The sequence below is a fragment of the Aphelocoma coerulescens genome, chromosome 3 (genome assembly GCF_041296385.1).
Source record: "Aphelocoma coerulescens isolate FSJ_1873_10779 chromosome 3, UR_Acoe_1.0, whole genome shotgun sequence".
Lineage (NCBI taxonomy): Eukaryota > Metazoa > Chordata > Aves > Passeriformes > Corvidae > Aphelocoma > Aphelocoma coerulescens.
This window is the reverse complement of record NC_091016.1, coordinates 90,247,494-90,273,618: the sequence shown is the minus strand read 5'-3', so window position 1 is coordinate 90,273,618 and position 26,125 is coordinate 90,247,494. Positions and strand designations below refer to the sequence as shown.

Genomic DNA, 26,125 nt, shown 5'->3' with positions numbered 1-26,125 from the left:
CAAGGAGGTGATGGAGTCACTGTCCCTGGAGGTGTTTAAGGAAAAACTGGATATGGCACTCAGTGCCATGGTCTAGGTAATAAGGTGGTGTTTGGTCACAAGTTGGACTCGATGACCTCAAAGGTCTTTTCAAACCTAATTGATTCTGTGATATGTAACAGAAGAATGTGGGCATCTTAAAAATGCAAAAGTGTCTAACCTTGCAGGACATACTATGCATGCTCACACAGCACAGTACACTTCTTTAAGCACAGAGATGGTCAGTGTCTTTAAAGAATGCATCTACACACTTTTAAGGGCATGTGATGATCCAGCCTCAGATGAACAGTAATGTAAGAGGGTACAGCTTAAAATTTTCTCTAAAATCAGACTAGAACAGTCAAGACAAATGTAGCTTTAATGGAAGTTAAGTAAAAAAGCTGAAGCAGACCTGAAACTGATTCTTCACTCGCTTATGGTATGTGAGATACAAGCCAGGTTACTTACCTAGTAAGTTAATAACCCCATCATTGTAGCAAGCAAAAAGTTTGATGAGATCTTTAAACAGAAGCATGAATGCAGCATTTATGACACCATTTGTCAGTTCATTTGGATGAACCTACAAATAAAATACCAGTTATTTACAAAACAAGCATCAAATGCAACCAAATATTATGGCTTACACCAGGTATTTGGTGCTGTCACAGACAGAACCAAGCACTGAAGTTTACATGCTAAGACACTAAACAAAAGCTTTGGTTAGCAGATCAAGGACTGCTTTCTTCACCACTGCAAAACAACCCTCTACAGCAGAGGAGTACCCACATCAACATCTTAGTCTTGTCTCCTTCACTTATCACGAAGAAGAGGAAGGCAGAGATGCTATTAATGGTTTTAATGAAATGGACAAAAGATGTCAGTTTACAGCAGAACTTAACAAAAACTTAATATTCTATGAGATAATGTATTTGGATTAATGATGTCAAGATCCTTTCTCACATCAACTTGGGAAAAAAATATGTGCTCATTTATTAAAAGGTCTTTCTTTTCTTAAAAATATCTCCTCTTCTGAGAGCACTATCACAATTCCTATGCCATTTAAGGAATGGAACGCACATTGCGAGATGTACTTCTAAGCCTTTCCTCTGAGAGCTGTAGTAGGCTCTGCCTTCCATCTCAAAGTGTATCTTGCTGCCCACCAACAGAAGAACCAATTCCTTCAAAAACCTCTTTGAAATGTTACACTGTGCCTCCCACAACAAATGATTTCTGTTTTTATCCTTAGGTCAGATAAACAATCCCATCAGCATTCATGACATGATAAATATATTGCACACACTTATTTATATGAACAGTCTAGACGAAACTTTAGCCAATTTAGTTCGCAGCTGAAAACAAGATGAAGATTTTGAGGAAGTCAAACATTGTACATGTGGTATTGTAATGGGCTTTTCCCTCCCCCTCCAAAAGAAGATGGTTGCTAAAGACAGAAAAGAGAGTGTTCAGTGTCCTTGTTTTGTCCATTTCTTCCCCCTCACTGATGCAGAAGACGAAACTCCAAGTTCCCTATCTACAAAACCGAAAGTGCAATCTTTATATTTTATACATATGGGCAAGGGCCATTCATTCTTGGCCACAATACCTCAGTGGGACACTGAAAAGGGGATTTTTTTGGCCCTCCATAAGGGATGATGAGTAAAGCATTACCTACAAGGTGAAATGTGCTCATTATAATGAATCATTTATAAGTAACAGTGTTAAGGCTAGGTCAGCTTCAATACATACATCAAATTCAAGTAGTGCATCAATTTGTTCCTGTAATATTGGCATACTCTTCAGCAGCTTTTCAGGAGCCATTGTTCTCATTACACCTTCCGCTCTGCAAGAGGGAATACAGATTAGAAACCATGCTGCTTCCTCTCTCCCTTCCCCAAAACTGATCTGTTGTCTAAAATTTATGCTTGAAGCACCTATAACTCATTTTAAACCATTTCAAAAGCACAGTCTGATTCTCCTTCTTCTCATGTCATCATGAGAGCTGGCATGAAACATACTTCATCCAGCCACCCTTTCTGACAGCAGGTGAGGAAAGGTTTTGTGTTAGAGTGATGAACACAAGAGATTGATCTCTTTATGGAAAGATGACACTGGGAGCTTAAATTACTAACTAGAAATACTACCACAGAAGTACTTACACTGATACACTTTGTGCACAAAGTTTGTTATGAGTAACTAATGAAAACTCATTGCTGACACGTCCATGGATGTGTAGCATTTCTTAAGAGTCATCCATAGTCTCATAGCAGTCTTCAAGCATGGTCAATTTTATCTCTGATTATGACAAACCTGCAAAACCATGGCTATGTATTGCCCTGTTCTGGCTGCAGGCAGGTATACATATGCAGACAGGAAATGCATACTCTTACTTATTTTATGCTATACTCTGAGGCAGCACCTTGTTCTGAGCACCAGAAATAACAGGCATAGAAAGCCTTTCCAGGAATTTACAGAAAGGCAGGAACAGCAGGATCCCCAGCAGCCCAAACTTACCTTAATTTAACATCAAGTGTGCAAGAGCAAACTCATATGGTCCCCACTAAGGGAATGGCATCCACCTACACAGCAAAGCTGCCACAGTAGGCCTTACACTTTCTGGCTGTTTGAGAAGCAGGAGAGAGCAGCCTGGTAGTGATGCCTGCATCAACAGGTCAGAATCCCGAGCTGCAGAACACACCAGAACTGCCAGAAGGATCCTGTATACAACTCATGATTAGCAGAAGCATCTTTAATATGCAGTCAATTAAGCTGCACCTTCAGTGGGTGTTAAGCCACTTGCTGTGTCATCTGTGCTTCAAGAGACAATCTAGAGCCCTTAAAGTCCCAGCTAGCAGAGTCAGAGACCAGAAAAATGTTCTCATAAATACCAACATACTACTCTGGGCTGGGTTAACCTTTTTTTTTTTTTTTTTTTTTTTTTTTTTAACACAGTTCGTGTGGGAAATAAAACAAGCAGTTTGAAATGTTATTTCATTCAGTTTGTAACTGTTTGCTCTGTTGCCTGCTAAGAACTTCAGGTGTTCACTTCAGGCTTTGTTTGCAATCAGCCACCTTTCTTAGGGAAAGTGTCTGGAGAGTAATGAAACATCCTAAACATAGTTTTAGAGTGTTTCCTTCTCCAAATCCTAAACACAGCCTCACTGCTGCAAAATTTAATTAGGGTCAGATTAAAAGCTAGCACTAAAAGCTCCCAGTTCGGCAAGGCACCTACTTTAGTCTTCCATATTTGCCTTACTACCCAGTATTTCCTATCCTCTTTTGGCAATTTTTAACCAATTACAAGTACTTCAAAAATCAGGTTTTTCATTGTAGCTACACAAAGCATATAACAACAAAGTCACTGAGAAACTAAAATTAAGTGTAATGCCACAAATAAGATTTTCCTGGGTCAGGCAACCCTATTAATTTACGTATCTAAACTTCGCTTACCCTTTCTTCACTCTTGCAAAGTCAAATGCCATTTGTCTGTAGGAAAATGCTTTTTCATTCAAGTATCTACTATAACGCCTTATAAAGGTGGACATGTCATAACCTGCAAAAAACAGTTACGCATTTTACATTTAATTGTCATGCTTTTTTGGAAGTTCTTTAGTAAATGATAATACACAGCTGCCAGACCCCAAGATTATGTGATTTCTGTTACACTATGCAGCTTCACATACAGAACAGGCAGCACAAGACATCTTTCAGCTTCTGAAGAAAAACCAGTAGTGGTTCACCAAAACAATCTACCACTGTCCTCTACTTCCAACAGGTTCATGCAATGCACCAGTGGCATGGTTCCTGGGGAAACCTGCTAGAGGTCCCTACACAGTTATGGGGTAACATTACTTGATGGCAAAAAAGTTACCCCTCTATTAACAGGGAAAAATACCAATTTAGCAAAAAGTTTATACTGAACTGGTACAGTTCTTGGACTTCCAAGATAAAGCTCAAGTTCAACTTAAACACTTTATATTTTATGTATATTAGTCACTCTGACTCTTACATGGACCTTCAAAATTCCCCTGACTAGGTTTACCAGAACAAAGAAATTATGATGGAATCCACAGAGACTAGTGCCTTCCTTGAACTGTTAAATCAGAAATCCTCCAGGCACATAATACCGTACAAGGCACCTCAAACTTCAGTGCCCTTTAAGCCTATGATATCTGAGCAGTTAGTTTTACAGCTTATCTAGCAAAGTTTCTTCCTCTAAGCCACAGAGATGTCTGCAGAAGGCAACTCATCTTCTTCGATTCAGGTCCCTTTTTGTTACCTTTCTAAAAATCCACACCCCTCAATTCAGTCACTGACTATATTCTCCCTTAATATCTCTCACCATTAAGTATCCCTGCCAACTCAAGCAAAACACTACCAAATCTGATGCCTCATTATCTATGACATACCATGTATTATCTATGAAATGGCAATTCAAGTTTAAAGAAAGTAGTGAAGAACACAAATGCATGAATTAAACTGAATTAATTGCTGCCAAACACCAGTATCTTTGAGCGCATATATATATATATATACACACACACACATATATCATGTTTTGCTTAGATGAACACACTCTTAGTACTTGTTTAGCTTTGTTCCTGCCCTGTTACCATGTCTAAAAGATGCTAAAGTTTTTTTGGCATCACATGTCTACATCAAGAGATGAAGTAATGTGGCATTGCTTTGAATTTTCCCATTATTGTAGCATTCCTGTAGTATGCATACAATCTACAAATATTCTCTGACAGCTGAAGAATTATATTTTCCCTCTTTTCTGGTAGAGCTTCCATGAAACAAGCTTTTCCTCTGTTAATTGGAGGCACAGGAAAATTCACTAATAATTCCAGTGTGAAAAGTAGAAAAGCAGGCTTTGTAAGATTCAGAGGGAAGATGTCCTTAATTTCTGCCTAGACCTTTCTAAATTCATGACTCAAATCAAATCAAAACCAACCAGTTCTTCTGGTGCCAACAGCCCTACCACTAAGCAGTTATAGATAATGCCTAAAAAGCACAGTGTGCCCAAGCAACTGAATCACTATTTAAGACTGAGTAAAACTAAGAACTAAATGGAAAATTATCCATTCCAACTTTTAACACCCATAAGAGTTAAAGAGATAGCTGACTCAGCCCAGATTTCAACCAGCACTTGAAGGATTTGTACAGTTTCACCTTTTGAGTAAAAATATTGCAGGAGATGAGAAATATTGTTCTGAATTCGTTCAGCAGTTCACTTGTGCTCCTGTATTTATTAAGTACTTATAAAAAGTCTTCAGTAGCACATTTTAATATTATTTACATCTTAATAACAAAGGAGCAAATTAACAATAGTATCTTATTTAAAATCTTGTTGAGATTACAGACATAAGTAGGCTTACCATGAGATCCACTTTTGTCCAGAAAATTGCTGAGATTGAACAATGTGTTTCTAGATGCCAGGTACTGAATAAATCTCTGCAACACAAAGTCATTTTTCTTATCACATGCTGCATCTGAAGGTTTTGTACCTTCTAGAAGCATGATTACTTTCAGCATACAACATGAAATCACTGATTTTTGTCTTAGCCTGCAATACCTTCCTCAAAACTTTTTTTTGTCCATTCAGATTAACTACTTTCAGTCAGAATCTCTAGTAAATGTTCTACTGCATATATAAAAAATAGATTATGTGCAAAATACAAAATACATCGCAAAAGGAGTAATAGAAATGTTTAATGCTCAGGGATTTGAGGGAGCAAAAATTTATCTGCTTACAAAGCACATATCCAGGCTAGTCCCAGACTTCTCAATCCATCAGCCCTCTGTTTCAGCCAAGCTGAGGGCCTGTTTTAATAACAAGCAAGGCCCCCCATCAAATACAGGGACTAACAGCCTGAAACAGAGAAATCAGATAAGAATGTTGACCAAAACTTGGAATGGAAAAATAGGAGTAAAAACTTACACTGTGATTAGTTCATTGCATGAAAACACTTTATATACAGCAGGGAGGAATTGTTTCACAGTCATACTGAAATTCTTTAAACATGCTGTCTCTTTTTATGCAAACATATGTGCCCATTCAGGTCAATGAAAAGCAAGGATAAGGAGAACTTGATCCAAAAGGCTAAAGTTGAATTTACAGCTCTAGAAAGATTTTAACATTTATGCAGAAAAAACAACTATTTGGATGGCAGTATACACGTGCCAGAACATCAACTTTGACCTTAGTCAAAAAATCACAGGTAGTGTTTAATCCTGTTTAGCTCTGTTCTCACATTCAGTGCATAAATTGTCAGCATCCTGGCACAAGCTGTGTCTTGGTCTTATGTTATGGTTTTATAAATGGAGAGACAGAAAACCAGTCCAACTCTGTTGCTGAAGGTAAGTTTTCCCTTCATCAAGAATCATTCTTGCCCTTTGTTCTCAGGTCCTTACTGCTTCAGACAAGATGCCTCTGCACTACTAACACTTTTGGCTTGGAGTGTGTTCAGTGCCAATGTGGCCTTGTGAGAGCTGTTAACACATACCTCATTGCCATGGACCATTAGATGATGTGTGGTGACTAAGGCTTTGAATACGACCACCCAGCTACTGTTCGTTGCTCGCTCAAAAAGCGTATCAGCCATCTGAGGGATATTCACATTTGTTTCATTAGTTGCTTGGATCAAGTCTGTAGGAGAGAGAAAAGGAAGGCATTAGGTGCTAAAAATATGACAGAAAGTTTGCAGCATGGACCAGTTCTCAGCCCACCAGGCTGCAGGCCATGGTTGTGACAATAGGAAGTTCAGTGCTTACATTCCACATTTAAAGAAAAGAAACAAAACCAAAAAAACCCAAACTGAAATTATATTAGTACATGCTGACAGCAACAGTGGTCTAATTCTTTCATCCAACAATTCTGTCCCAAGCTATGACCAAACGTTTCTCCATCTTTATCCCAGATGAAGTTAGGGTGCACAACATCATATGACTTTACTGTTTGCAGGTTTTTAAGTTAATTGTCACAGTTCATTACCTCTGGGTTAGAGGAGTAACTACAACTGAATTCTTCACTTACAGGTAACATGTCAAGCACACTGAACCCAGTCACATCAGCAAAAAGAGGTATCTCCAGAAACAGATACTCTAGTCATCCCAGAGGTTGTTTTAATCAGCAAGCTCCAGCACACCTCCTAGAGTTTCCACAGACCCAGAAAGCAGAAGAGTGCATTCAGGCATGCATTTAGACCTCTTCAACAGTGAGAAAGAACACCAGGAATGACATTAGTTTATACTGAAGCAACTGCACCTTACATAGAAGAAATAAGGCATTAGTCTGTCTTAGGGAACAGTAACATACAGCTTGGTGTCCTGGACATTAAGAAGATGTAGACTTGCACAGAAGAGTGCATGAAATTAAGGTAAGCAGTTAAATCATAAACAGTAGGGCAGTAAGCTTTCCACTATCCTCTATACCCCACATCTACTGATAGGATCTGTGATTTACTACATCACCTGTCATCTACCGACTCCAGTTAGGCAGCCAGCAATTACCTTCTACAAGCTATCACCTATTTTTGAGACACAGCTGGAAACTGCATACTGCAACTGCATGACCAAAACCTGTGTGATGCCACATACAGCCCTAGGAAGACTTCAGGAGACAACTTTATGCAACACCAAGAGCACCAAACACAGATCTAATTGTAGGGCCGAGGCTTAAAGTTTGAAGGCCTAAGCAGGAAAAATTTAAAAGTTTAACTACTAGACTAAGCATTATCTGAAATGAAAATACTCGTCTTTTACTTTTCTTCAGAGGAATCATTGCTAATGATTTCTTCCCCACCCCCAGACTAGAAATTTTCCTCCAACTATTCAAGTCATTCAGTGATGACAGATATTCTACCTCAAAAGCAGACAGGGTATTTTGTGACTGATCCCTGCACACCTAAACTATGTGAGTCTACAGGACGAGTTCAATCCACTAGGACAGCAGGGTCACCACTTTGCAGACTTCCTTCCCCTCCCCTACATAATCCCATGCAATGGAGAGCATTAATGCTGCCAAGAGTGGAAAGTCAAGGCTCAACATTAAACTACTGATTCTGCCTTTGCAGGACAGGAGAAGCCCAGAGGACAAGTCTGTCTAAACAGATCAATCAGTCACATCAGATACGGAGACCCACCTGGTGTGTAAAAGAACCCACACTGCTGCAGCAGAAGCATTCAAAAGTTCAGGTTTTGTTTGGTTGGTTTGGGTGTTTTTTAAAATCCTGGCACGTAATCTTTATGGGTTTTTTCCGTCTATTACACAGACTTACTTAAGATCTAAGAAATCTCTAGCTCAGAGTCACAAGCTTGGGAAAAACACAGTGCTTGCTTGCACATAAAATTGTCTATTGCATGGGCATAAAAGCTGCAAGTTGCCTTCAGTTTTAGGCCAGGGGAATGATTTTCTGGGATGAGACAGGAGACAAAAATTTTATGATCTTTTTGCTAAGTTTGAATTGAAGATGTTTGTTGTCATGGCATTTTGTTGTCTTGGTTATGGATGTTGGGTTTGAGTTTTTTGCAAAACACCTTCTGAAATGTGTTCATTACTATAACCTCAGCAATACTACCCTTGAAGGAGGCAGTTCTGCTAGCAGTAAAGCCATGCTATTGAATGACAACAATTCAAGATCACAGAGCTCTAAGAATTCTCCTTGAGCTTGTTGTACAAACAGGCCAATGATCTTTTACTCCGTGCTGCTGATTAATGCATTACAGAAGACAGTGGTCTGTAAAAACCTAGAAGCAAGTCACAAGTGGCTTGCTCACTGTTTACCCTGCTCAGAGATTTTACTGCAAGTGACAGCATTTGTCTTATTAATATAAGGAAATGCATCAAATTTGTAAGCTTTCTGTCTTGGGCTTCAGTATGTAGATTTCTGCGAAAGCTGGACACTATAAATTGTGTATTCCATCGATGCACTTTAGATAATGAAACCTCAGAGGAATTCACCCACAGAAATTTTGGCAATGGAGGCAACAAGGCACTGCTGTATGATGCCATAGCACTGCTTCTGAAGTCACTCAGTCATTCCTGTCTCCTCTCCAAAACACTGGAGGGTACAGCATCTCAGTCTGCAGCCCTGAATGTTTTAGGACATGAGTAATTATAGTGTACAAAATAGAGAGGCATGATTAAAATTAAATCCACTACTTTCAGTGCACAGAAAAGAATTAAACCATGCATGAAGATGTCACTTGTCATCTGAGGCCAGAAAAAGAAGATTGGGGGTGGGGGGATAATTCTTGCAGAACTGTTTCCCGTTTAGTCACACCACAAAGATAAGGTATCCAAGTTTCCTGGATTTCTTTCCCCAATACCACAGCATCTCAGCTTAACCAGCAACCATCAGCATCTGGAGTGAAGCACCAGCACAGCTAACCTTAACAAACTGAGCAGCAGAGTTCGGTGGCTAAGCTAAATTTTAAAATAAGAGTCGGAAAAATTAATTTTACTTTAACATGGTAAGGAAGAACAGACACAAGGAAAAAGAAAGCATATACAGGAAAAAAATCTAGAAACTACATCTTCAAAACACACAGATTCAGACATTTATGGGTTGGACAGTTTAAAAAGAGACAATAAAGCTTAGTCTTACAAGGAAGTCACAGGTACATTTGTTAATACAAAATAAGGAATATTAAGAAGTAATAGATGAAGAACAACTCAACAGAAGCCATATGAAGCAATCTTGCAAAATTGATTCAATTTGGGGCACACACAAGTAGGGCAAACAAGGATTAAAGGTACCTTCCTGAAGCAGTTTCTGCTACTGCACCTAATTCCCAAACCCAGACACCGAGCTCAAATACCAATTCCAAGCACAGTAAGAAATCAGGAATTGTACTGCAGTAGCAGCAAGTGCTTTTATCACAACTTTCACAGAAGTGATTGGAGAATGAAGACCTATATATGCTTTATTTGAATCCATTTGTTTACTGTGGGACTAAATTACAATTGCCAAATCCCAACACATGATTTCTCCTATTCCCTCTCCTCACATTTTCATAGTTGCTATTTTAAGGACTTTTTCAATTAAAGATACATTTTTTAATTATAATTTTACTTTGATATACTTTTTCTAGTTAAGCTTTGAGATGGAAAATCAATGCACATAGAAGAAATAAATGGTTGTCAATTCTCTGACACCATAACTTAAATCTAAACAACAATCTTTAAGCTCTTGGACAGGCCAATTTTTACACCCAGACTTAAGACAACTGAAATTTAATCATACTCTAGGTTTACCTCTCTTCCCTAATTAACACCTCCATTAATAAAAAGACAAACCTGCCTAACAGAGGAAGAATGGGAGAGGCTTCAGTGAGGCAGACTGAAGTAAGTTAAGAGACCTTAGCTCTCTCTTCATGGCATATTGAAGAGCCCACTAAAAGATGGGACTAGCTTAGTGTTTATTAAGCTCATAAGGTGAAAAAAGGGAACAGTAAGAACGTTTCAAAGGTTTCAGAATTCCAGACTCTTTCAGTCTCATTAAAAAATAGTTTCTAGTTCTTTTGTTTTCTTAATGAGAGAGATTGTTTAAAGTATTGTATAATCTCTCTTAGTCCTCTACCTTTCCAGATTGTATTCTGGATCTAGGCAGGGATTTTTCCTGGTTTGTTTCAGCCTTCCCCCCCGCCCCCCAACTCTTTAATAAGCAGACCTGGGATTTCCAGTTCATGATTAATTATTCACAATTTACATTTCAGTATGCAGAGAAACAGCAGCAGCACACAAGACCTCCCTGTTCAGAGGAATATCAGTGCCAGCTTAAGAGCAGCTGTCATTCCAGACTGAATTAACACACAAGCTGCCTCAGCATCTGAGCTGTGTCATACATTCAGTTCCCAAACTTTGCCAAATCTCTCCAACAGTAACCCCCTTACAGACCTTCCTAGCTATTACTCAAATGCTACAAATAGTCTTCAGGATGTTTTTTTCTCACTTTTAAGTACTTAAATAATGCCTTGAACCCAATTAAAAGGAAATGCAGGATTGTTCCAAATTCAGGCTAGCCAAGAACAGAAAGAAGTAGCTCAGAGTAAGAGTTTTCAAGCATCAACTAAGAAAGTTAAATAGGCAAGTAAGAGTACAGTTCCTCCCCTGCAAGACAGAACTGTATTAGGAAGCTACTACCGCATTGTGCTAAACAATGCAAGAGCTGAACTTCCATATCTACAGACACCTGACCACAAAACAGTACTGGAAAGCAGAACAAAGTTACCAGTTTCTGCTTCTACAACAATTGCTCATAAGAACATTAGATAATTTGAATGTTGTTGGCTTTGACTATCAGGCAATTCCACGGAAAAGAGTTCGGAATTCATTTCTGAGAATATAATTTATCATTTATTCTTTTCACTTCCAGCTTGCCCTGTCTACACAAACACACATGTTGATCTGGCTTGTAACAATCACCCCAAGCAGAACAGCAGTCCATGCTGTCTCCTCCTTCCTCCCCAAAAGTCTGCCTCAAGGGTTGCTGTATCTCACCTTGATGCCAGCAAGCCTACCCTTTATCAAAGTCCAGTATCTTTTAGATATTGCCTCCATGCCTACACCAACTCAACAAACCTAAACACAATCTTCCACTGAGCACGTGCTCTCCAGGTACTATAGACTCTCAATAATGCAGCTGTAGCCCTGGGGGGACTGCTACTTCCTCTCTCCAGCCTTACTTCAAAGATCTCCTTCCAAAATGTATCTCAGACTCTTGTGAGGACAAATACTTGCGGTAGATCCTGAAGTTTGAGAGGTCACAACAATCAATCTTGGAACCACACAACAGCACCCCACACCAAGTTTTTATATACAATTTCTTCCTCTCTGCCTACTCACAGGCATATGTACTACCCATAGTATTAAGTGCTTTGCAGAACCTATCAATCACATGAAGGGTCTGCAGACAGGGTAAATGACTGAGTACTAGCAAATTTCTCTTGAAGCATCCTCCAATTTCTCTGCCTGAGACTTTAATTAGCCTTAGAATCATCTTACTATCTCACTACTCCTTTTTAAATACATGTTGCACCACCTCCTATAGTATCAAATACCTATTTTGAAACAAAGTGAAAAATCTACTGCCCATACACATTGCTGGATTTTATTCCAACATACTTCCATACGGTTTGCACCCCTCCTTAACCAACACATCAAGGCAAGTTATTTGGCTTTAAGTCACCTGCAAAAATCACCCTAGCTCATTAGCAGTGTTACCTCAGTTATGCTGCACTCGTGTTCCCTCTGGTCCTTAATTATTTATATGTATGGCTTTTCCTCCTAAGAGGTTCAGGTTCAGCTCTCTTGGAAACAGGAAATAACAGCCAATCACCAGATGGTCTTCTACTGGATCTAAAAGGGTACAACCACAGCAGCTGTCTCTCTAAGTACCTAATAATGGGGGCAAAGCGTGATTAAAAATATACATCTTGCTTTAAGCAATTCCTTCAAGTTTCACGAACTATGAATATTTTTACATAGAAAAGAAGTTCCCAGAACTCAGAGCTCCACTGATTCTGGGGAAGAACAGCGCACACAACCTTTAATGCTTACAAGGAGAGTAGTACAACTGAAAGGAGACATTCAGGCCACCTGCAGAAGCTCAGTTTTAAGGAGCTGTCACAGAGGTTTTAAGTATAGTCTTTAAGACTGCTAATTAATTAGCGATTAATATATTTTATGAATAAAGTCTGAGACCTTGCTGACACCCATGACCCAACCAGTCAGAAGAATAGAAGTTTCATTTTTACTCAGGAATTACATATCTGGAGTAACAGCAGATAGGCTACACAAACTTTCTACTATAAACATGCTTGGAAAGCACCTTTTTAACCTCACACATATGAAGCCAGAACACTGAACAAAGGGGAAGAAGCCCCATGGTCCAAAAATTCTGCCTGCTTTCTTCCCAACTACAGCTATCACAGCTTTTTTAAGCATCTTCACTGTAGGAAAAGTATTAGCTATCAAGCATGGAAACTTTTCCCTGTCCAAAGTCATAAGAAGCTCAATCTTGAACCTCGTTTGTACAGAACTCACTCACTTTGAATACCAAAGAATCTGTCTCAGGCAATAATACAAGTTCAGAAAAGTGGAGGAAAGATGCGAAATCACAGCTTTAATGATCTTTTCCTCTCACCCACAGAACCCACTTCCAATCCTCCTTCCACACAAATCCTGCTCCACAACTAGCTCAACAGAAACATGCCATTTTTCTGCTCAAAAACAAGAATTAAGCATTTCTGCTTAAGTTGATATGAAACACCAAGTAATTCTGGAGCTAAATGTGCCACTTCTCTATTTTATTGATTTACTGGAAGTAAGAGCTGAACCACAAATCATCATTGCACTACCTTTTTTGCATAGCCCTTAACAGTTTAGGATATGCAAAATTCCATTTGGTGGACACCAACCAAAGGTTATAAAGTTAAAATATAATAGCAATTGTCTTGGAGAAATGCTATTTCCTATCCTATTGTAATATGGCATCTTAGATGCCAAACTCTAGGGGGAGAAGAGACATGGAAAAACCGTGCTAACATTACAAATAGCTTTTGACCAATAACTTTGCATGAAAAGGAACATTTATCCTGCATGGCAAATCTCAGACCTCATTCTACAAGACATTTCCTTCAACGCTTCAAACCTGGAAGCCTTAACCAAAATACACATTAATTTGGAGACGAAACTGCAACCACCAGCCAATCTTCTGCCAAGCCTTCAAAGCATTTATTCAATTTCCTCTAAGGGAATTGTTCTCTCCCTCCATGCAAGCATTAAAGTGACAGTTCTCTTGCATCCTAGCTCTTGCTGCAAACAACAGAGCAATTTTAAAGGCATTGTAGAGTCACAAGATTATTGCTTAGAAGGATAACAGTCAATAAAATCTACTTAAATGGCTACTGTCAATTGCCTACTGACATTAGGGACATCCACAACCTGATACCAGGATTCCAGCTGTGGCCTGTGATTATCCTTCCATGAAAGTGACCAACCCCTAACATTACCTGTTGGTTGCATCAACTCATAACTCTTGTCACTTGGGTGCTTGCTGGAATAGCAGTAACAGGATCAACTTCACCTTTTAGCAGAGAGTACAGCTACACCAGAAACACAAGGATTTCATGTTTGCCTCAGTTGCACTGGGCCATTTACTGTAATCTCTGCACTATGGCATTTTCTAATCAGCCTTTACACGCTGGGCTGATCTTACACTCCAAGCATATCTGTCAGAAAGTGATAATCAGCTGAGGCACGGTGGCAGAGCTCTTTCAGTTGCCATGCTGGAATCTGAGAAGAATTCTACACCCAAATTATCTCCTTTCCTCAGAAGACCATTTGTTTTTAATAAACTTGTAGAAGTGAAACTATCACTAGCCTATCAACTCTGCCCAGAACAGCAATTTGTAATCCACTAAAAAGCTGAACGAGACTGAAAATATATTGCAAGAAGCCTGATGTTCCAGCTCCAATACTTAGCTGGTACATGTTGGGAATACATTAACAAAACAAAAAAAAATTGGGTGGGGATGAGACAATGCGCAAGCAACTCCAGTGCCATGGTAATTAGCTACAGACTTTATGCTAGAAAGAGATCAGTTGGGTAGGCAGCCTCAGAAGATGACACATCTTACTCAATACCCAGACCATGGTCCATGCTTTTCCTACTCCCTCAGCAGGATTATTGTTAGAGTTCTCAGTTTGTTCATCAGTGGATGCCACATAATGACACAACCTGAAATTCTTCACCAGGAATGAAAATGCCCACAACCATGCAGGCAGCCCTGTTGAAAACATGAACATACCTGTAGGAAAAAGAAACCAAGAGTCATGCAAACCTCTGCACAAGCCAGTGCAACAGTGTGACCTCCTGGAAGCACACTGAAGCAGCTCCAACTGAGAAGCAAGTACTTTCTAACACGGTTGCTATCATTTCAATCCATTGTCTTGTATCCATGGTATCTACCATGAAGCAGAAGAGTTCCTAAAACCAGATGGCTGCTTCATATGTGAATGTTGTGCCTTAAAACAGTCTTTTTAACAAAATGACTGATCCTTCATAGTTAAGAATAAAAAGGTAAAATATGAAACCGTGCAATTCCTTGATGTCCATTCCCTTGTACTACATCAGCTAAACAATAATCCTTTGCGTCTGCCACACAGGTGAGTTTAAGTCTCAAAAACTCTGAAAAAACTAAATTCTACTTCCAATAGACTTGGCTCTTCAACATGAGCCAGCAGCCTTTCACATACTGCAGATTTCCTGATGTTGCAAAAAACCCCAAAATCTGCTAAATTCAACGGAGCATCCACCTGAGAGATAGAAGATAGAGTGAGGACTACTAACATTTAAAAAAACCTGACAGTACTAAGTAGCTATCAACAGTTTGAAGTTACCAATGCCTCTGGATGATGCATTTGCCACTGGCAGTAGAAGTCTCCTATCAAGCTACTGATGAGTGAGGAAGTTGGAATCCATCACACAGGCTCACACCCAGGCAGTGAAGCTTTTTGCCTAGTTAGATCTCTAGACTGGAATACTCAGAAGTGCCAATTTAATTCCTAAGCATGACACAGAGCATGATACTTGAAAGGTAGTTTCTCATAATACTGTCTGAGCAATTTCCAGCTTTCAGATTGACAAGAAGCAGCTCTTTAAACTCACCTATTACAAACACAGCAAACCCTGCCTGTTAACACTCTTGCCATTCACAAACAAAAAAGCCATCTGAAGTTTAAACTTAGCAAAACCAGAAAAACTCTAATGTAGAGTCTTTCATAGTCATTTCATAGAATGAAAGATCAGATCAGACAGTCACAGGCAAGGCTCACATATGAAAATATCATTGTTTCACTTTCTCACAACAAAACACAAGTCATGATAAAATGTAAATGTTTTCTAAACACTGGCACACTAAATATGCTGAGTTCCTTCTGGCTTGCTGTCCCTTAACATAATGTACATTTTCCTATAAATACATTTAGATGAAGCTGTAAAACTTAAATTAAGAGCTACAGGCACAATAAACATACTTTGGATTCCAGAGTCATGCAACAGGATCCAAACCCAAGTCTCCATTTGAAAAGGTTGGATTTGAAAACTTCAGGGTTGCTAAAGGACTGATGCAATGACAGGTTAACGTTTTCATCTATATTTGACCTATATGTAATGAGAAACAGCAGCCTTCAGAGGCAGGAAACAGACCAGCTGGCTTGTCCCTTTCACACAAGTCCTACACTCCCTGGAGGAAGAAGTGAAAGGAAGAGCCCCGTTAAAAACAGTTTGAACTCACACTGAAGTGCATCTACGTCGGCTCTTCAATAATGCTTAAGATGTGCACCCTCCTAGTGCTGTCCTGCACTGTGGCAGGATCACTGATCATTGCCTTCTTCTGAGGACCTTCCTCTAAACTTGTCAACTTGCATACATTTAAACAAGGTGGGCGACAAGTCAGCATGTTTTATTCCTGCTTTGAGCAGTCATGTCTTTCTCTCACTTCTGTGGACGACCATTTCAGAACATTCTGTAAACTATCAGAGTGATTTAAGATATATAACAAAACTATGCCAGAGGCACCAGGAGCCTGCCAGGCTCTGCAGGCTAACCCCTGACCATCTGCTATGGAAGCACCTGCTGCCATCGTGTCATCAGCGCTCGTGCCAAGCCAAGAGTCAGTTTGAAGTGATGTACTGTACTGTCAGTAGTCAAGCCACAGCTTTGTATCCCTTCTTAGGACAGAAAGGTTTAAGACACTTTCTTGCAAAGATGTGTCCTTTGGTCCTTTATTTGTATGGTACAACAATCTTAGCTCAAGTAGACACCAAACTCTCCAATCTACCCTTACCAGTGTTTTGCATCTCAGCCATAACCTAGTCTCCTAAACACTTAGAAACAATGAGAAAAGAACATTGTTTTCTTTTTCATTCCTTCTCTGAGTCAGTAAAGCAACCTTGTCAAAGCACATGGCTTAACTGTTTTGTTAGAACTCTGTGGTCCAATTGCAACACAGGAGTTCCTGCCAATTTGCTTTTCACTGGTGGCAATTTTGCATATTGGCTTATGACCAAAAGGAGTTGATTGCCACAAGTCACACCCAAGCAGACATGTGCTGTCAGCAACCTGCAGTTCTCAGTACACATGGGTGGCAACGTTTGGTGGTCTTCAAGCATGATCATGTCTATATACTCACAAAATCCCCTCTACAAAAACCATCATAACACATTTGAGTTTTATCAATAGCTAGAAGAAATAGACTCTAGGAAAGGCAACTGACTGACATGCTGCCTCAGCTCAGATGGCCAGAGTAAAAATTACATAAACACGCAACATTAGCATAACATCAGGACCTTTCAGCATCCAATCCCTTTCATTAAACTAATTAAGATAGAGATATAATCTACAACAAAGCATGACATCACATTATCCTGGGCAGAAAAGAGAAACAGGAGGGCATTTAGACGTGGCTGGTCCAGAGGGAAGCAGTAATATTGTGCACTGTCATTTCCTGTGCCTACAACTAAGCCGTGAGCCTCAGATGCCCAGTGAATGCCCCATTTGCCAGCAGCCTAGAAAATGCTGTTCTAGTATTCCACCTACATTCATTTCAAGGCTGATGTCCAATATCACTTGTGATGCTAGTACAGATGGATAGTATAGTATATTCCTTCTCTTACTGAACTACAGCTCTCAACTGCTTCAGTAAATGTGTTTCATAATCTAAAGAGAAGACTTTATGAGCACAAGCAAAACATGTTTTGCATTGATTTTGAGTATTATTAGCCAGCTCTGAAGTAAACACGATCAAAATAGCAAAATTAAAAGCATTAGAAAGTGTTTTAGGGGTCTAGCATATGGTTTGCAAGATTCCAGAAAAAGCAGACCTAGCCATACTCTGCAAAGTGACAAGCTAGCCTGTGCCAAGTATTCCAATTGCCTTCAGCAATTGCCAACATCTGGTTAATTCAGGTTAATTTAAGCCACCAGCTCTCATCCAAGCAAAATTTTGGACAGAAGGAAAATCAAGCATCCATGCTGAATCTGATGGGGTGGGACACTCTAATATCAGCTTACCAGTGAGGCTTCACACTGCAATCTTGCTGGTACTGCTGACTCAGAGGAACAGAAGTACTGCTGCAAACCCTGCGCTACAGATCACTGTCTGCAAGGCTACTAAGAAGGCTTCTTCTATCATCTTATTTAGTCTGAGTTCAGGGTTCAGTCCTGTGCCAGGTGACCCATCCTTTCCTTTATATGTCCTGCCCTGAGATTCAGACCTTGATTTCTTTCCTGCCTTGCTTTACTCCTTGCTGTTTAGTTTTTATGGTATTTGAAACCCCTCTCTCCAAACCAGGCAGGATGCTATTCCTAATCTGCATGCCATGTGTTGAAGCATGGAGATTCAAGGTTTATCACTCACTGGTGAGACCCCTGTATTTACCCTAGGCACACAATAGAAATTGTGCTTTTCCACCCTTACTGGCATCCTGATCTGTGCTCCAAAAAAGGAACAGGGCATGGTAACTTAAGGATACTGTTTGGTACTGTTTGGACTCACCTTTAGGCTACAGTAAGGCTGAGGGAAGGGATATAATCATCACTCCAGCCCCAATTTTTCCCCATCCTCAGAAATACTGGAGCCAGTTCCTTCAGCAATACTGTATGTCCACAGCTGACTGAGGAAGGTCTGTCCCTTTATTTTCTTCGGTGACAGGGAGTGAACTCAATGTACAAGGAAAGGTTTTGGTAGCACTGGGAAATGCTGGAGCTGTGACTTCTGACAACAGGGGTCTCTTCCAGAGGTTTCAGAGGACATCTGCTTCAGCACCATGGAGTGCATCCTGTACCTCCTGCTCTGCCTCTAACCTTGGTGTTCCCTTTGCCATTTCCTTTTCACACTTCCTCTGTCTGTCAAGTATTTTCTGCTTTTTTTTGGGTTTGTTGTCCTTGTGATGCCACAAACTTGGTGGATGGGCTTAGCTGGGTATTGCAGCAGATCCACGTGGAGCTGGCTGTGTCTGGCACAGAGCAGGTCCTGGTCTCTTCTCACACAGGCCAGCCCTGCAGCCAACAACTTGTCACAGACACCCAGCACTGGGGAAGGTAAGCAGGGCAGGAAGAGCAAAGGAGTCTCAAGAATCTTGAGCAGCAGTAGAAAAATATTAGAAGCAGTGTGCGTCTACTATACTAACATTTCTTCAAAAGTGGGAACTGTGAAGCAGGAAATTCTCCTCTTTGGCTACCAATTTCTCAATCCAGCAAGGAGCAGAGAAAATGAGTAGCCTTCAAAATGCTTTATGCCCTTCAAAGTTATCTGTCATCTACTTTCAAGCACTTCAGGGGATCCTTCACATGGCAGAGACAGAGAAGCATGGGCTGACCACACTTACTGAGCATTTTCCTGGAGACTTCACAGAATTCCTCACTAGAGTGACAGGCCCATGTATGGCATGCACAGAAGATACAAGGTTTAAGAGTGAGGCTTGGAAATCAGAGACATAGATGAAATCAAAACACAGAGATCTGCAGATTTTTGCTATTGTCATTTAAAAGATGTTCAACTGCTGCCACCTCAGATCTATGAGAGCGACACTATGAGATTATTATGAAACACACTCAACTACTAAATAAAAGTCTCTGGTCACTGGGATCCTGACCATCTCATAAATAGCTACTCCATCAAGGTCTACAATGGAAGTCAATACAACAGAAAGACCTGACTTGTCCCAGAATTTGTCATCCATGACCTTGACAAAGCATGTTTAAAAGAAAGATCTTGCTTACTATTGAAAAAGACTAAGAATACGTGCCCTCAGGACTAGTCAATCTTTATCAAGTTACACTGCTTAGATGAAAAAAGTTTAACATTACAGTGCCTACTCACTTTTCTGCTCCCTCATCTTCCCTCTTCCTTTCCTTAGGCATTGCACCATATGACAATTTGCACACAGAACAGTTGAGATCCACAGGATCAAGTGATCCTGCCCATATTTCAACATCTGGATCTTAACATGAATTCGAACTTCTACTCAGATTCAAGCATATTTTGAAAAATTAGCTAAGTCTTAGCTTGATTAAAAGGGCAGTCTTCTCTTGGAATTACACATGCCTTAAAAACAGTATGAGGCTGGGGGGAGAATTGAAAGTTAATGCCACTTAAATACTCAAGAACAACTAATCTAAAAAGCCTTCTTATTACCTCCCCTTACCCATGACAGACATTTCTACTCCTATTCAGAGATCTACATGCCTCCAAATGAAGTGTGTCTTCAATACCCTTTTGGGAAAGGACATGGTAGAAGCCCACAGAAACAGCCATTCAACATAAAAATTGATGATGAGTCCTTACACGCAATAAATGGGCTAATCCAACATCCAATAAAGAATTAAAGAAAATAACTGCTTGCTTGGATTTTTTTCTTTTCAGGTGTGAGAGCAATTCATTGGGGTGACAGAGGAGCTCACACTAAAACATCCACACCAGCTATGACAACAAAAGCCAAGACAGAGTATTCCAGCTGATCTTCAATGGTAACATTTAAACAAAGTCAGTTTTCTCACACATAGAAACTGTGACAAATTACTGCAGTACAAGATACAGTGAGACATTAAAGCAGTTGCATTAGTAAAGTGTGAAGGATTAAGCCCATTGTGTGCAGGGACTCCGTGCTTGGCAACTTCCTGACGATTCTCCCCCAGCCATAAAGACCGAGTGTCACCTGGACTGCAGAGCAATGCAGTACATCTGCACTCCTCCCGCTGGGAAAGGGCCACAAGTGCCAACACACTTGGAACACTCCCCAAATCACTTCAACAGCAAACTACTTCTGAAATATACACATCCTAGTCAACCTTACCCTTTAACCCACCGAGTCAACAGACACTGAAGTCTAGGGACTCAAGGCAATTCCAGTGACCCCCACCTTTCCCAAAAACAGAGACAGATATTCCTCAGGAATAAGATAGAGGTTTCTAAGGCTAACCTGTGGGACCTAGCAACTTCATCTTTACGAGCCTAGGCAAAAAAGTTTGATGCACTGCTTTTGGTCAACAGACACTTCTATTTCACCACTGAAGACCACAGTGACCCAAACTTCTTAGGTCAGCCGTAGAGATTGCAGAAGAAAGGTAGAACACTGCAGGAAAGAAGTGTCTGTATAAGCAAAATACTGACACCACCCTGCAAGTTCAGTTACCACCATGAATTAAACCATAAACTTCTTTTTAGAGCCTCTCCTTGCCAGGTACATGCAAATATGCAGAACTAAACTTGGGATAAAAATAAATTACAGCAGATACACAGGTCATCTCCACAGCCACAGAAAATCAAATCCTGATCTTCATCTGCTTTGCTTCCACTTTTCACAAACATCTCCCAGCTCTTGATCAGGCTTCTGGGAGGGTCTTCAACCTTATGAGAATTATCTTGAAGAAGTCAGGAGACACATGTGGTCTTCTCAGAATACACACTGCAGAACTTCCTCCTGCTGCAAAGCAATTCACTCAGCAAAATAAGTCAAGGAAAATCCCAGCCATTTTTATCATTTTCACAAACAGGAACTTGTTACAACCACCTGCAGATGCAACAACCTCACTAGTTTTCAATTCACTTCCCTAAATGAAAACTTGAAGGTCTGTTTCTGAGTGACATCCTATAAAAAGAGCTGAGTTGAGATCAACTACTTTCCCCTCATCTATCATGTGTTTTCACATTTAGAAGTCATGTTATTTCCCTTCTCCAAAAGCATCTCCCTCTTGATACCATCAGAGTCATTCCCATTTGAGGCTGGAAGCAGTCTTGTTCCACACAATTAAACCCTTGGTGAAGCCTTAACACATCTTTCAGAACAATTCTAAGAATCAAACTCCTATGCTGTGCACAAGGATTGCCTTCCCACTTGAATTATAAGTTTATATATCCTTAATGTAGCCCATATGCCTCATTCACCCACTCTGCAACGGCCCTTCTCACTGCATCAAAATAAAGTTCTTAATTCCCCACTTCTTCACAGGAATAATAATTTAGCTAACAAACATTGGTTAGCTGAGGGATAAGAATCCATATCATTGTGGTGATTTTAAGACAACTTTTGGATGCCAACAGTTTTATAAGTCCAAAATGGTCAGAGCTCAACCGTCCCAAACCATCAGAGCATCCTAGCTTTACATTCCTTTTTCCCCCACAGGGACTTGAGAAGCTCATTTAATGCCATCTGGCACTACTTCCAGCAGTTGCTGCAAATTCACTAGTAGGAGATCTGGAGTTCAAGCAAACGGTAAATCCTGTTAATAAGCACATGATAGCAACCAAATGATACTTTAGTACTTCTTTACAAGACAAGCCTGTCCAGCACCCAGAGCCCACGCCAAAGGACAGCAGCATCTATATTACAGTCTGTATTTGAAATCTACAGCAAGTACAGAAAACCACACAAAAGTAAACACTTAGCAGCTCAGCTTTTCTACACTGAAGACATTAATTCTGTTCTTTTCTCCCTTCCTTACATACCACCTAAGTCACCTTACATATCACCTTGTCACCTATTATCTGCCTATAGCCCTCTGGAATTAGTATCTTCTGCAGAAACGTACGAGGACAGGCATCATTGTGTCCTATCCTTACAGGACTACTTAACCCATGTGAAATAGTTGATCTCTCAATTTCATTTACAAGTTGTTAAGTAGGGCAGTGGAAGAGAGGTTGTGTGACTTGATACCTGGCCACTAAGACACTAAATAAAATTATGGAGTTCCCTAAGGACACAGAATCCCAACATTAATACCAGAATTAGAGCTCTTCATGAAGTATCACTCCAACCATCACTCTCTGTGATGAACCTGAATTTTTAATCATCTAAATCCTTCATACATTGACATAAAACTTACTGTAAGGCACTGGGAAGTTTTTACCTTTCATCCTTCACATCTTCAAATGCTACTTATCCAACTTGAAATGCACCCAGCCAGTTAAACTCTGAACTGTTATTTACAGCTTGTAAAATAGAAAGAAAAATGAGCAGGCATATGTCTTCCCAGGAAATTATAACTTTTTTTCCTCTTGTATGTGTGACATGCAGGTAGGTATGAAATTGTGTGGAATTCTACTGGCTTCTGTCTCCACTACAACCACTTTCTCAAGTAGTAATATTAGCACCAATATCCAAACACAGACCCTTTACAGTCCTTAATATAACACCAGTAGATTACTTCTACCTCACTTTAATCCTGCCTATTCCAGATAGTACTTTTATTTATATATATGTACGTACACACAGAAACACAGAGTCACAGCATGCTTTTAAATACAAGAGCTATGCTTTTTTTAAGCTAAAGCTTGTAGTAACAGATATGGTCTGTTTAGGACAGTCCAGACAGAGCCTACAGATTAAAGAGTGTTGACAGCTACCACACAACATAGGACAGACATCAATAACCAAGATGACTTTCTAAAATATACAAGAAAACATGACAGAATACATGATATCATGACCAATTACCTATTTAAACAACAGTTTAGACTCCAGTGAGTCTTCAGTCAATGCTGCTTACATCAGCATTTCTTGGACATACATGCAAGAGTATCTAGATATACTGAAAGACCAGCCCACTGTTTGGCACTTGGAGGGTAAGCTACGAAGTCATTAAAAGTGAAATCTGGAATTATTTTCCAGAAGTAATGCTACCTCCTTTTAACAAACACTGCATCATCAGAACTGTACTCACAAACACCTGCACCAGCAATATTTAGTAATGGCCAGCAGCCAAGAGACTGCCTGGTATAAAACCTGCTGATCTTCACTTGAAAGTACTTCTTACCATGTCCAAAAAAACCACGGGAAACCCACTTAGTTTTAGATATTAACACCTGCTGTTGATCTGCCAACTTCAATGCTCGACAGAGATACTAGTGGTAAACAAGGCCAATTAATATCATATGATGAAATTCTTTCACCACTCTACTACTTGATGTCTCCAAGCAGGGACAGACAGTTGAAATGAAATTGTCAGGACAAAACATGACTAGCTCATTGTTTTCCAATAAATGTTTTGCCTCGACCTTGTTTCATGCCTTAACTAGCTTATGTCACTCCAGAATACATCTGGAGATAAAGCCAACAGCCATCTTTAATAAAACATGATGCAAACTAGTGGATAGCTCACAAAGTTGCTGTCAGATATTTGGGACCTCAGAAACAGCCCTTAAACTCTCCAAAGGTTGTCCCAATCTACAGCACGGTGTTATCCCAGTGCCTTGCCATTTAAGCACACCATCATCTGAACCTCTTCAGAAGGTTGTGGAGATGGCCCCACTCAAGCCCCACTGGTGCTTGGCCAGCTCTGGGAATATCATTTATGTATATCTCATCCTAGCTTAATCCTGACAGAAGTAGGCAGTGACAAGTGTGCGTCCATTTTTCCCTGCGTCCAATTCCCTCCCCTCTTCTCAAGCCCCTGCTGCATAAGGTGCTCTTTCCACTGTCTTCCTGGATAAAAGGCAAGAGGTCATGAGAAAAAAAAAATGGCCGAAAGAGCAGTATTATGCAATAAGAGAAGAAATGCAATAATAACTCATCCTCTCCTGGAGATTTCCCATCACCCTTACGCTCTGCAAGCTGGATTAGAGCAAGCGTGACAGCCAGCCGGCTCAAAGGCCCACTAAAGTGCCCTGCGGGCAGGCTCCTCAGCCCCGGGCCTTCGCTGGGGAAACAAAAAGGGATGCTCACAGTCCAGGTGCTTTTTCTTGGGCCCCATCACTTCATGCGTGGTGGCTTTGCAGACGGCTCTGGCTACGGCCGATCCCGTAACGCTGTACTGAGCAGCTGCGATGCGATCTGTCAGCGTCTGACCCGACATCTTCGAACGGCGTGCTGGCTGCTGCCTGCTCTGCAGGGGCGAAAGACACGGGAGGGGAGGGGGAGATGCCGGGTTTGTGGCCGGGGGGAGGCACGGCAGGGACGCGCACAGGCAGGGGCACACGCACACGGGCACTCGCACAGCCCCGCCACACGCACAATGGTCCCTCGGGCAGCCCGGCCCCTCCCGAGGCGCAGCCCCCCCGCCCCGTTGTGTAAGCCTCTGCCTCGCTAGAAGCCGCCTGGGGCAGAAAGAAGGGTATTTTAGGCGTTGCAAGGAACGCATGAAGGAGAAATAATGACAGCAGCTGAAGGAGGCTGCACACAACCACGGTGCGAGCCCCCGGGATGGGGGGAAGGCAGCCCTCCCGCACCTGCCTCGGCAGCGCCCGCCCCACGAGCCGACCCGCGGAGGAGCCGCCGCCGCGCCCCGGCCCCGCTGCAGCGCCCGCGCCGCCGCCTCCCCGATGGGAGATTATGGCACCGTTGCGCCATGTTCTGCCCTCCCGGTGCCTCCCGCACCGCCACCCCCGGCCCCGACAGAGACACCCCCCCCCCGCCCCCCCCCACGCCGGGAAGCGGGGCGCCGCTGGATGCGGCGGCGGCGGCGCCCAGCGCCATGCAGCATCTCGGCGCGGGGGGACAGCAGGATGGACCGAGCGCCAGCGGCCGACCTGTCAGCGCGTCCTTCCCTCCCGTCCTCCTGCCGCCGCTCCGGGGAGGGCACTGCCGGCCCCCGCCGCGACCGCTGTCCGGCCCGGCCCGGCCCGCTGGCGAGGAGCCCCGCGGCGCAGCAGCCCCCCCCCCCCGTCCCCCCGGCCCCGGTAGCCCCAGGTGCCGGGCGGGCTGTCCCCTCCCGCCGCCGCCGCCGGGGATGCGCTGGGCGTCCACGCCCGGGAGCCGACGCTGCTATTTCCAGCCGGCGGCTTAATCCTCCCGCAGCCTAATCCCCGCGCTACTGCCGCAGCAGCGCCGCCCCCTACCCCGGTGCAGAGGGCGGGACGGAGCGGAGCCGAGCGGCGCTGCCGCTGCCGCCGCAGATCGGTGGCCCGGCGCAGTCAGGTGACCCCGTTCCCCCACCCGCATCCCGCTTCCCGGAGGTGGCGGCGGGGACGGCCGGCGGGGACGGCCGGCGGGAGTTGCTCCCACGCGGGGGCTGTCCCGGTGTGGATCCGCGGCTGGGGGGAGCCGAAGCCACTGATGCTTCCCCCGTCTGCATCATGGTCCTGTCGTGAACGCTTAAAATAGTGC

At 41.9% G+C, this 26,125-nt stretch overlaps 1 protein-coding gene across 1 annotated transcript in view; it reads right to left on the bottom strand.

Moving 5' to 3' along the window:
• SNAP91 (synaptosome associated protein 91) overlaps window positions 1-25,604 on the bottom strand; it is a 64,020-nt gene extending 38,416 nt beyond the window's left edge. The window contains exons 1-7 of the mRNA XM_069011243.1: window positions 25,549-25,604; window positions 24,746-24,905; window positions 6,522-6,664; window positions 5,394-5,469; window positions 3,466-3,568; window positions 1,765-1,858; window positions 487-598 (exon numbers count right to left, since the gene is read on the bottom strand). Coding sequence (XP_068867344.1) covers window positions 487-598; window positions 1,765-1,858; window positions 3,466-3,568; window positions 5,394-5,469; window positions 6,522-6,664; window positions 24,746-24,875 — 658 coding nt within the window. The 5' untranslated portion in view covers window positions 24,876-24,905; window positions 25,549-25,604. The remainder of the gene's footprint in view (window positions 1-486; window positions 599-1,764; window positions 1,859-3,465; window positions 3,569-5,393; window positions 5,470-6,521; window positions 6,665-24,745; window positions 24,906-25,548) is intronic.
• Between the last annotated feature and the right edge of the window lie 521 nt (window positions 25,605-26,125).